General features: G+C 58.0%; 1 protein-coding gene across 3 annotated transcripts in view; it reads right to left on the bottom strand.

Moving 5' to 3' along the window:
* The window catches only part of LOC101919904 (syntaxin-binding protein 4-like), a 52,203-nt gene extending 46,893 nt beyond the window's left edge, over positions 1-5,310 (bottom strand). For all 3 annotated transcript variants that reach the window (XR_008747196.1, XM_055803827.1, XM_055803828.1), the window contains exon 1: positions 5,096-5,310. Coding sequence is in view for 2 of the 3 variants with exons in the window: in XM_055803827.1 (XP_055659802.1) it covers positions 5,096-5,163 (68 nt within the window). In the remaining variant the exon portion in view is untranslated. The remainder of the gene's footprint in view (positions 1-5,095) is intronic.
* Between the last annotated feature and the right edge of the window lie 7,407 nt (positions 5,311-12,717).

The following is a 12,717-nucleotide window of genomic DNA, read 5'->3' as shown; positions in this document are numbered from 1 at the left end:
GCTCAGCCCAGCCCGATCCCAGTGAGCATCCATGACTGAACCAGGTACTTCAGCCAGGGCCAAATCACCCCAAATAAGTGGCAGCTCCAGGTAGGACCCTGAGCTCAGCAAAGCAGCGGCACAAGGATGCCGGAGCTGGGGATGGGTGGGTGGCACTGAAAGCAACATCACCGAGCCCGTGAGGAGCCGCTGCACACGGCTTATCAGAGGAACAGGGTCTGAGCAGGTTTGCGTGGGTGGGAATTAGTTGGAGAGACATCCTGCAGTGGCAGTGAGGTCTGCCTGAGGGCTTTCAGCTCTGGAAAGCAGCAGTAAGATGTTCTGAGGTGGGAGGGTAGCCCTCACCAGGGCACTGTGTTATGGTCTCTGCCCGCATCCCACCAATGCCGAGAGCCATGGTGGGAGCAAAGAGCTGCCCAGGCAGCATCAGGCACTTGCTTAACAACAACCCAACATTTGTTTCATGACAAAACAAAATCAGCGTAGGCTGAAGAGACATTTACATCTGATTAGAAAACAGAAAAATGCAACTGTGCTGCTTACAGGATCAGCTACAAAGAACTGATAATAAATCAAACAAAAGAAATCATCTGCTACGGAACTGGGAAGCAGCTGCCTGTTGTCCACAGTCACGGTGCAGCCTGCACAGTTTTCATAAATATTACCTGTAGTGTTGCTTCAGATGAGCTCATGAGATCAGGGATGTTCACAGACAAGACTGAATAAAAGAGGGAACAAACAATCATAGGACTACAGAATAGCAGGTGGGAAGTGACCTCAAGGACTACCTGGTCCAAACTTTCCTGGCAAGAGCATGCTCCAGCCCAGCCCCCTGCCTGGCTGAAACTTAAGAACATCCAACCGCTTCCCCGGGGACATTATTCCAATAGCTGATTGTTCTCATCACAAAAAATTTTCCTCTTGTGTCCAGTCAGAATCTCCCGAGGAGTAAACTGCATCCAAACAAAACCATGCTGCCAGCATTACTGGTGAAGGAAGCAGGCAGGTACCACGGGAAGCACACAGGGACCAGCCGTGATGTGTGCCCGTCCCTGGGCGTCAGCAGCTCCCCGGCCACACAGAGGGGCGGCAGCAGATGAAGCGGTGCTGCTGGCCCCGGCCAGGGGATGCTTCTCCCCCGAGCGCAGCATCCTGCCGTTTCCCAGTGACACTGCTCATGGTGAAACCTCGTCCCCACGAGTGTGGCTGGCAGCAGTCACACATTGACCCTATGGGCACCTTCCTCCTCCCGATGGCCGTGCAGACCTCAGTGCTCCTTCATCCTCTTCCCCCAGGGCACAGAGGGGGATCCCAGGGGACCGGAGAAGCTGCCCAGGGGCAGCTGCTGCTTTTCACTGCCACCCACATGGCTGCACACCCAGGCCCCCCTCCCCGAGGTGGGTGGCCAGCCCTGGTCATTGCCACACGCCTCATCTCCGCAGTGTCCCTTCCTTGCAAAAGGGCTCAGTCCTCCAGGACAGGACGGAAAGGCACCATCCTTCCTCCAAGGAAAGCCAGAGGCTGTAGCACCCCTACCCCATCCTAACAAGCCCCCTTGCCAACCCAGCTCCACTCCCTGCAGCTAAGCATGGGTCTCCTCCAGCTTCAGAGGTCAGAAGGTGGCTCCTGGTGAACGTTCCATCCTCCCCACTCCTTGAACTGGTGGGTCACCCTTCACTCCTGCCCAAACCAAAGCCTGCTCATTAGTATCAAGATGGAGAGGAGAGGAGATTTTACAGCTGAGACACTTTTCCAACGCTTACACTCTCTTTCTCTTGAAGGACAATGTCTCCACCCTGAGCTGGATGCATCTCCTTACCCTTCAGGGAAGAGGACCCCTTCTCCCAGGGCATCTGCCCGGTGAACCAGCACCACCAGGCCACCAAGACCATGGGCAGTAGGAGATGCCACCTTTCACCACTGGCCAGGCTTTTCCATTCTTCAGCTCCTTTTATCACCCTCCTCTGAACTTCATCCCATTTTCCAATATCCTTCTCAACCAGTGGATTTCTTCAGCATGACAGATTCATCCCAAGGGACCTTTGCTGTCTAAAAGCCAGGTCTTTGCTGCCCATCACCTACACACTGGGGGGGGGGGGGGGGCAGGAACGGGACAGGGGCTTCCAGGAGGGAGCTGATCCCACCTGGAAAGCATGCATCCAGTCAATCAAGGTGGAGCATTTTCTGGAGGTGCTTCTTGCCCGATGAGGATGCCAGTCCACAGGCACCTGCCTTGCGGGGCTGGTGGGGCAGAGCTGGTCTCAGACCGCTGGGGCTTGGAGAAGGGTTACAAGTGTTTTCCCATGGACAGACCCCTCCATCGACATGCAGCTCTTCCCAGGCTGCTCTGAAAGGCTTTGGTTGAGGGAAAGGCAAAAGGGTTTCTTTAATTTGCCTGTCTCACGATAATTAGGAAGAGAAGTTGTTTTGGGTGGAAGTGAGGTCATGCTTGGTCTGCCAGAGGTCTTCAGGAGGAGTGTTTGTGCCAGCACCCCACACCCAGCTGTGGTAAGTGTCCCCCAACATCTGCTCCAGCCCAGACCTCCAATGTCCCCACTTGAGATTGGGTTTAACACAATTTGAATACAATCACGCAGGAAAGCTTGAACGAGCTCGCTTCATCCCACTCCAGCAGGACAAGGTGTGGTGGCATCTCACACACACGTGGAAGCCTTCCTCCCTCTTCCTCACCCTCCTGTGAGGCAGGTGATCTGCTGCTCTGCTTGAGGATGCGTGCTGTCACCCTGACTTGGGTGTCAGCTTCTGTGAAGGGTTAACAGGATTATAACCCTCCCTGCCTTTCTAAATCCCCCAGGCTGTGGGATTGGATGGTTATAAACTCATTAACTGGGGATGGTCAGTGGTGGGGGCTGCAGACCCTGCTCTCAGGCCACCAGTCTGTCCTCCCCACAGTAACTAGGGAAAACAAGAGAACGATGGCAGGAAACTCACCCAGGGGAATCCATAAGAAAGAAGATTGAAAGGAGGAGGGAACAGAAAACACCATGTACAGAAAGAAGGGAAAACAACATATTGGAGGGAAATATTTCAGAACACGCCACCGAGCCAGGAGCGCAGCAGAGGCTTGGGAAGACCTTTGACCCATCCTTGAGCTGTGAACATCCCCATGCTCAAACTTGGACCCTGGCACAAGCCATAAACACAGCAGTAATGATAATGAAAGGGGACTGGGGGGGGGGGGGGGGGGGGGCGGGCCAGCCTAGCACCCCAGCTGTGCCCAGCGAGGAGCCAGCAGCAGCTTTGCACCCACCTGGGGCACACTCAGCCGGTCCAGCCACCAGCTGCAGGACCTGCCTGGTGTCAATGCACCTTTGGGGCTGTTTTATTTCCTGCTGGGTCTGGCAAAGCTCCTGTGCCAAAGCCACCGTTGCAAAATCTGCTTACAGCCTCCAGCAGCCACTCTCTGGAGGAGCGAAGCTGTACAGGACAGCCCCACGGGGTCACACCAGCATCACCACCGGGGGAAACTGGTGCTGAGGGATGAGCCACTGGTCCAGCTGCAGCAATCACCACCCTGCATCCTGATGATGCCAGGCAAGGTCCCACTGGCAGCTCATGTTTATTTATTAAATTCCTATTTCAAACTCCAAAATTAATCTTTTAATCAGCAGCAGAGCAGGGTCATACTTATCAGAATGCCGGGGAGGTGTTATCTCCCTGCCATCTGCTCGCCAGCCTCCGCCGTGTCCCGGCAGAGCCGCCAGACAGCCAAACACCGGCCAGAGCATCTGGCACCCATCACATGCAGGAACCAGTCCCCCGGCACAGAGCTGGCTGTCCCTCGGCTCAGGCTCTGCTCCTGCACAAAGCATATCCCAGCAGACAACGCTGGGGGAATTTCTGACTCAAAACCCTGGCACATGAGCAGATTTCCAAGTTAAAAACTGGGGTTTGAGCACCTTTGCCTTGGAAGTGCAGGGAAGCAGGGCTTAGCAGCCCCACGGAGCCACGAATGCCCAGGGGACCCTGGTGAGGCTGCTGGTGCTGCTGGGCAGAGATGTAGCTCTGCCTGGCCCCGTGCACACACCATCAGCACCCACTTGTGTCACCAGCCTGGCAGTGTTCCCCAAAACACACTCATGAGTCACGCCTGTGCTGCATGTCCTTCTGACCAGCAACAGATTCTGCTTTTTCTTCACTCAGAAACAGCAGGGAAGCATCAGCATAAAACCCCAAACCAATCTCTCGGGTGACAGCAGCTGTCACCCCAGGGTGCTGCCCTCACTGGCCTGCTTGCACCTCCCTGGGGTGCTGGCACTCTGCAGCCCCCCCAGCCCTTGCTCCAATGACCTACTTCAGCAGGAGATAGATTGTGCCCAGCAGCATCCCTCGTCCCTGGGGACTGCAGGGTGCCGTGGGTTCTTGCTCCCTAGGGGGGACATCCAGGCTCAGGCAGCCCAAGAAAGCCTCTGCCAAACCTCAGGGTGGCCCCGAGAGCCCTCCGGGCCCCTGCCGGCTCTGGATCCGGCCCACTGACCCCCAGTTAATCTGCTAAAGCCACATGCTGTGAACCCTGGTCGTGGCCTCAGCTGTGCTCCCGCTGGCTCTCTCTGCCCTACATAGACATCTGCAGCCATCCTGCACCCGCCTTCACCTCCCATCCCCTGTGCCATGCCTGCTACCTTCCCCGCACCCACCTGGGGGTCCCTGCTCCACACCCACCTGCCCCCCACGCACCAGCATGGGGTGGACACAGTTCCTTTGGGGAGGCTGGTTTATGCCAGATGGGAAAGCCCAGCACCAGGGCTGCAACAGGAGAAAGAGCACTCACAACCACATGCAGAGACTGCAGGTGCTTCCCAGCTGCTGCCTGTAAAATAAATCCCCTTCTCCATCCCTGGCTGATACCAGTCTCACCTGTGCACTGCCCCTCCCAGGGGAGCTTGGATGCCGGTGCTGTGGGACCCCTACAAGAGCCTGCCCTCTGCAGAGAGGCCACCAAAATGAGTTGAATTAAACCCCGCAAAAAGCCATAGGGTCACCAAACACATCCTCCCTAACTGCTCCCAAAGATGGGGTCCCAGACGCTGAGCGATGTCCTATTCCCGGCGTGGCAGCGTCCTGCCCTGCTTACCAGTAAATGAGAGAAAGCCCATCGAAATGCTCCAGGTCGCGGCCAGGGGACTGGAAGTAGGACATCATCCGGGGCCACTTGTCCCCACCGAACCCTTAGGGCGGCTGCGGCTGGCTCCCACTGCCCAGGGCCATGGGCTCAGAGTGCCAGCGGCTGGCACGGCTCCGCGGCACGGCTCCGCGGCATGGCTCCCAGCCACAGCCAGCTACATCTAATCCCGGGCCAGCAAGCATGTGATCGTCCCTCTCCCAGCTCCACCCGGCTAAACCCTGCCGATGTCTCCAGTTCTGCAGCGCTGGCTGGCGGTGCCGCTGCCCGGGGATGCTGCGGTAGGGCTAATTCCAGCTGGCAGGTCCGAGCCCCCACCAAGGTCAGAGCTGCTTGGGACATGGCACAGCGAGTGCCTCCGCCATGGGACCCCCTCGCACCTGGCAGAGTTGTCCCATCGCCAGCATGTGGCTGTCAGCGGGGCCGTGTCCTGCTCTCCCTGCCCAGCACGGCCCCTGCCTCAATAATCTGAGCATTTATTTTAGCAGGATGAGTCCTTCACCCCCTGCCAGTGAGGTCCCCACCTCGCCTTGCACTTGCAGTGGCTGGTAATGAATGGTATAATCATTAATGGTCATTATATCATTAATGATGGTTATAATCATTAATGATGGCTATAATCAATGGTTAACCCGCCACCACAAACCATTTAAAGCCAATTGCAGGTGTCGCCGACCTGCAGTAAGCCGAGGTGACAGGCACTGCTCCCCTCCTCCCCAGCCACTGCCAGCGGGCTTCAGCATTTCTAATTATTTATATAATTTGGGGCACAATTCTTGCATGGGTTTTTCCCCCCTTGTTTAACATTGTCTGGTCAACACCCCAGGATCTGAATGATCCTTTAGACTATTAGGAAAACCCTGGGAGTGAGTGCCAGTGGGCAGATGGAAGCTCTTTGAAAGGGGGGGGGGGGGGGGAGTTATCCGTGTAAATTATCCCAGAGGGGCGAGGTCACAGCAAGCCCTGTTGTGCTTCCCTGTATCCAGCTGTGGGTGGGATGGATGGACAGCAGGATGGGCAGACAGCAGGACAGGCACATAGGTCAGGATTCAGGATGATGGAAAAGACACAAATGAACATCAACCCACTGCATGATGCATATTTTATTTCTCCCTTTCCCCACCAGGCAGCAGCCCGGGATGACCGGGACCTGCGGATTAGGTGAGTCCTGAGGATTATGAAATGCATCTGTCTGTCCCCATCCTGCATGGCCTGGGAAAGGCACCAGCACCACAGGGACCAGGTCCTGTGTTCACCACTCCCCCCAGCTCCAGGTGATGCTGGGACACTTGGGACTAACTGGGGAAAACACCAAATGGTAGAGATGGGGCAATCTGTCTGAGGCATCCCACAGGCACTGGGCACGGCACATGTCTGGGGATCTGGTGGTGGCCGGTGGCACCTTCAGCTAGGGCATGAGTGGGAGCTCGTGGGAGGTGAGATGGGAGACCTTGGAAGGAGGTCACTGTGGCCACCCCAGCCCGTGCCACCCACGCTGTGACAAAAAGGAGGAAGGAGGCCAGTGGGCAGACCCAGACCCGGGACAGGCGGGTGCAGGGCCCCACAGCACCCAGCAGCTGCCCAGGAGGATGCGCCCATGCCCGGAGTGACAGCCCACAGGCGCTGCTCGCCGGGCGTTAACAGAGCTGCTGGAGAAGGAGATGAATTACGGCTGATCCTGCTCAGCATCCTTTCCGAGTGACTGTGCAGGATGTGCCAATGCCAAAATCCTTTTCACCTGCCGCCTCCCAGCCTGGTGACAGGTCCCCTGAGGAGGCTCCACCCGGCACAGCCGGCACTGCCAGACCTTGGTCCCTGCGCACCTCTAGGGGTGCAGCTCAGCTTTACACCCTCCCTGAGCCAACCCTCCGCAATACATCCCTGGCCGGGACCTCTGTCCATAGGGGCACCCCATGGTGCATTTGGGGGGTGCACGACCTTCCCCAGCCCAACGAACCCTCGTGCCGAGGGGTGCCGGTACCCCATGCTGGTGTGGGGCGAGCCACCTGCTCCCAGGGCTGTCGCAACCCAGTGCCGGGTGGTGCCGGGTGTGAGCCCCGGGACTGGTTTCTGCTGCTGGGAGAGGACGGGCAGCAGGGTTTGCCGAAACTGCTGGGAACCGGCGGGTGCAGGGGTGCTGGGGTGCTGGAGTGCCGCAGCCAGCTCAGGCTGGGCCAGCCTCTCCCAGTCTCACCAGTCGGGATTTACAAGAGCAGTGTCACCCTGCTCTGGGGCAGGACAGCACCCAGCAGCCATGGGGATGGCAAGGTCACCCTGATCCTGCCCTGGTGCCTGTGGTCCAGCTCCACCAGGGCACCTGGTGCCCTGGGGCATCATTTCCACCTCCCTCCTTGCAGCTGCTGGGATGCCCCCATGGATACATCCCCCCTTGCCCACAGCACTGGGGGATCACAGCATCCCCTGAGCCAGGCTTGTGGGGTGAATCACGGAGACCTGCTGGGGAACAAGGCGCTGCCTTGCCCTTTCCACGATATTTTCCGTGCTGGCGGAAGCAGAGCATTATCTTCCTCGCCCATCAGAGGCAGCTGCCCCTGGGTGCGCTCCATCTGCATATTTATACAGATGCAAACATTACACCCCGGAAATTCCCAGCCTTTACATCACAGGCTAAAGCCTGCCGTGGAGCCTTGACCTTTTTCTCCCTTTCGATGGGTTCTGGAGAGCTTGTGCCAGGGCAGACTGTGCCTTGGGACACCCCAGCCAGGACCCCTGCTGCAGGTGACGCTGCTCTGCGGGCACCAGGATCCCCTTCAGCACTGGGACCACTGTGAAGGTTTGGGGCTGCAGCAGGGCACAGCTCACTGCTGAGCTCCCATGAGACCAGTACTCCTGCACGGGTGTCCAGGGCTGCAGCACCGTGCCATGCAAGAGTCAGAGGGGACACCTGCGTGTCCTCCCTGGGAGCCGGAACCCCCCCACCCTCTCCATCCCTTCATAAGACAGGAGAATAAAGACTAAGAGCAGCTGCTGCTACCTCAGATGCAATGAGCACAATGCAATCTTAAAATCCCAATGCCACAAGCCCTGTCGTACGGTGCTCAGTGCCTTTCTGAAAGCCGTGTCTGTGGATGCAGGATAGGGACCTGTCAAGGTGGGGGTGTCCCCCTCTGTCCGTCCCCCCACGTTCTGGTGCAGATGTCCCCCATCCCCATGCCTGCTGTGTGTGCCACTGCTTGGTGCCTCCAGCCTGGCACAGGTGACACCAGCACCCCAAAGCCACCACACCAGCATGCTCAGCTGCACTGCTGGTGACAAGACACAAGACATCCCCTCTGCTCTGTACTGCACTGGGAGGATGAGGAAGAGCTGAATTTAATTTATTCCATGCTGCATTTTCATGCCAAATGAGTCAGAGCGCCGGCCTCACTCAGCCTTTGTTTTGCTTGGCTGCTAGCGAAGGCTTTTGCTTAGTGTTTGTTCAATATTTAACTCCCTTGATGGCTCTTGGGCTCAAACCAGCAAGTGCAGCAGAAAAAGCCACTTCCCTGCTGGGGCGGGAGCTTTCTCGTCCTTCAGCTCCGCTTAGGAGCAATACACTTGTTTTATCCTATTTATTTCTCGGAGTTTGGTGAAGCCCTGAACTTGGTCCTTTTAGTCACCATATCCCATAAAACCCCTTGAAAGCTACTGGGGCTCACAGGGGCTGTGGGATGGGGCTGGAGCAGCCAGCTTGGCTGCTAATTTCAGAGCAAGACCAGCCTTAAACAGAGGTGCGGGAGGTTTCGCCCGGCACAGGACCAGTTAGGAACGAGCGCGGCTGCATTCCTGTGCACGTGGGAGCCAGCAAGAAGGAAGCATCAATGTGGAGGTGTTTCAGTGCCCTGCTTTCCTGTGCCGTGCCGGCTGCGGGCAGGAGCTCCCCTCCCAACCCCATAGCCAGCAACCCCCTGAAGCGGGAGCGAGCAGTTCAGCTGGCCCCTCCAAGGGCTGCCCAAAAGTCCTACCCACAAAATAATTCAGGTTTTGGCCAATCTACTGTTGGTTTGTGTTCTAGTGTGTGTCTCAGCTTTTCAAAGAGATTTCCAAATTTTTTTGACCCTACCTCCCCCATCCAAAGCTAAATCCTAAAATTCTTCATTGGGAAATGCTGCTGAAAAGCTGTCGGGGCTGAGCATTCCCACACCCAGCTCCTTTGCTGCAATGGGTCCCCAAAACCCCTCGGCACCACAAGACGTGCTGGGGCTGCAATGCCTTTCAGGGCCGCTGCCAGGACGCTGCCTTCACCCACCAAGCCCCGATGCCTTCCCCAATTAGGATGGGCTTGTGTGGGGTGGGACAGTGGGACATGGTGGGATGGACCAAGCCCATCACGAAGGTGTCAGCAGGGAGCAGGACCCTGCCAGCTGATGCTCATCCCGCACCTCTCGGCAGCGGGGCTGGCCTTGGCCGGCAGCAGTGGGGAGGGTGCAGGGTGGAGTGGGGTGAGCTCGGCAGGGTGTGGGACCCATGCCAGCCAAGGGCTTGCCAGGAAAATGCAATCTTATTACATAAACCATGCCTCTCTCCCACTCCCCTCCTGCGGCAGCAGCTCAAGAGCTTCCTACCCAGGTTAAGTCAATATTGCCACATTGCTGCCTCTGTCGAGGCACTCACCCTTGTGGAAGGAGATCGATGGGTGTTTCAGGGCTGGAGAGGAGTCACTCCCCTCCCAGGGGTCCCAGTGTGCTCCAGCTCTGAGTTCTGCTTCCTGGGGTCCCTCAGAGCAGCACCACTGGAGCTCGGCATCCTCCCACAAGCTCCCAGCTATCCCGCAGCAGGACTCAGCCCTGCTCAGCAGCTCCCTGGACATCACAGGGCCAAAGCCCTCTCCCCAGCACGGGCTGCGGGCTGGCAGGACACCCCTACTTCCCAATGCTCAAGAGGCTTCAGAGGAGCTGGCAGCACCACCTCTGGGTACCGGCCTGGCGTGCACCGCGTCTGACAGGAGCTGGGGGGGGCGCAGGTTGCAGCGGGGACTGGCTGCATGGGGAAAGCCCCTGAAAGGCTCATTTGCAAAATAAATACTGCAAAAAAAATTTCCTCCCATCTCAAGTCTGAGCTGAGGCTCCAGCAGACCCCAGCTGGGGAGGAAACCTCAGCACAGCGTGTGCGGTCCTTTGGGCAGGCACCAGAGCTCCTATGAGAGCTGCCAGCACCCCGAACCACAGGCCCTCAGGTCCCCAAAAGCATGCTGTGCAGTATGGCTTTGAACAGCGCCTCTGATCCCAAGCCAAAGTAAAGGCAAAATACCTGGGCAGTTTACATAAGACATAGTTTTCCACTACGACGGAGTTTCTCTCTGCCCGGTGTTTCACCCAGCAGCTGCAATTTTGCAGCTTTCAAGGGCATTCACACAAAAAAATGAGCCACGCCAGAGATGAGGGCAGATTAGGAGGATTAAGGCTGCAGAGCTGATGCAGGAGAAGATGCAATGTAAAAACCCTCCGGTAGGCAAAGGCATTTCATCCCAAAACCCAGCCGCTGCTCACCTTCGCAAAGGGTTTAGAAACGAGGAGGGCTCCAGGATTCGTACAGCGCATGGAGGGGAAGCTGGAAGAGGTGCACCCTAAGCACCTGGGAACATGTTGCTGCTAGATATTGGGGGGGGCATACAAAAGCACAAAAACCAGAAAGTGTTTCCAGAGCAACTAAAGATGCACAGAACTTCACACGGTAAAATAAAAGTAGGTGGGTTGGGGTTCTCTGTCCTCGCCTCTCCTTGTTTCGGGCTCAGAGCCAGTGCACCCCCCCCGAGGAGGGGGATACAGGTGCTGCCTGGCCGGGCACAGGTGCCATCGCAGCACGGGGATGCTCACAACCTCTGAGCAAACCGCAGCACCAGGCAATTCCTCCTCCCCCTACAAAATAGGGAAAGCCTGCTCTGCTCCTCAGCGCGGGCAGGAGCGTGGCCATGGCGGGGAGTGTGCCAGCCTCCCGGCACTGGCAGCCCAACCAGCCCGCAGGGATTAACCAGTACCGGGGGGTCAGATGAACGGTTCTTACCAAGGCAATTCTCACAAACTGAATCTATTTGGAAGCACAAATTGAAGCTGGGCACCTTGGAAGACAAATCTGTAACCTCAGTCATAGTTAAAACAGAGTCATCATGGATGGTAACTGATAAAGCCCAGAAAGTCGGCCCCTGCCAGTGCAGGGTCAGGCCAGCAGCCCCCATCCAGGCCGTTCCGGGGCTGCCACTCTCGGGATGCTCCAGCCTCACCCCGGCACCCCTGGCAGTGGACGGGGCATGAGTCTCATCGCATGATTTCACCCCATGGGAAGCTCTATCCCAGCTGGACCCTGCTGCCCCTGCAGGACATGGCACTGCCAGATCAGGCTTCAGCACAGCCTCAGGCACCTGCGAGTGTGTTAAATGTGCCTCTGCTCGCTAAAGATGCTTGGCTGGACGAGGCCATGAAAACCCAAAGCACTGCAGGGTGATAGCCCTGCTCCGGGCAGGTTCAAGGCTCTGTGGGTTTCAGCCTCACAGCTGAGCTGGTTTGTGGTGACTTATTCACCCCCAAGAAGTGGCTGGCAAAGCCGGGGAGCGCAGCTGGACCACCCCAGTGCCACGGAGCCTCCAGCAGCCACTACGCTGCGTGCCGGTGCATTCAGCCCCTGTGAGGAAACTGTCTCTCACCCCCCCAAAAGCAGCTGGGAGGACAATCCACACCAAACTGGGATGGAGGAAACTCTCCTACAAACACACACACACACCCCCAAGACTTGCCTTGCGCTGCTGCTGCCGGACCCACAGCCTGCCAGCACCCCGGGCGGGTGAAGCCGGACCCACGCAGGGATGTCTCGCTGCCCAGAGGGCTCTGTGCTCTTTAAGGGTGCCCGGGACAAGCCGCCCTGGAGCAGAGGCAATCCGACTCACGCAGGGGATCGGGATCAATAGGTCACAGCATGCACTGACTTGCCCCCAGAATGAAAATCAGCAGAGGATTTGGGGCTGGTGGGGAAGCTACAATCAGGCCTTTAATCCCACATGGACACAAAATCCCAGGATAAAAAGGCCAGAGCTGGTCCTAATTGCTGACTGCCCTGTGCTTGTGGATATGTGAGCAAAACCTCTTAGGCTGCCCTGGGCCTGGGAGAGGCACCTCATTGCCTCCTTGCTGCCTGTATGCACGACCCCCAGGGAGAAGGGGGTCCCCCTGTGCGGGGGGGGACCTGCCCCAGCGCTGGCAAGGGCAGCACCACCACTGGTCCCGAGGGGGCTGCCGGCCCTCGGAAGGATGCCCCGGCCCCAGCCGCGATGCTCGGCAGCTGGTTGCTCTGGAGGACAGAAACCAGGAGGGAGATGCTGGGGCAAAGCGGGGAGGCGGGTTGAGGGGGGCAGCTAGCCCCCTCGGCCACCCCTCCGTGCCTGCACCCCCAGCCCAGCGACCCTGCACCGCGTCGGAGCTGGGGGACCCCCCCAGCTGCTCCCCGCTCTGCTGCCGCGCTGGCTCCGGGGGGATGTCACGGTTGACCCTGCCCATTTGAGGGGGGGCAGCCCCAGCAGGGCTGGAACTGAGAGCACTGGGTTCCACCAGAGCCCTCCAGGAAGCCGGGGAGCGCCGGGGGAG

This window comes from Falco peregrinus, chromosome 5, assembly GCF_023634155.1.
Source record: "Falco peregrinus isolate bFalPer1 chromosome 5, bFalPer1.pri, whole genome shotgun sequence".
Lineage (NCBI taxonomy): Eukaryota > Metazoa > Chordata > Aves > Falconiformes > Falconidae > Falco > Falco peregrinus.
This window is presented reverse-complemented; position numbering and strand designations above follow the sequence as displayed.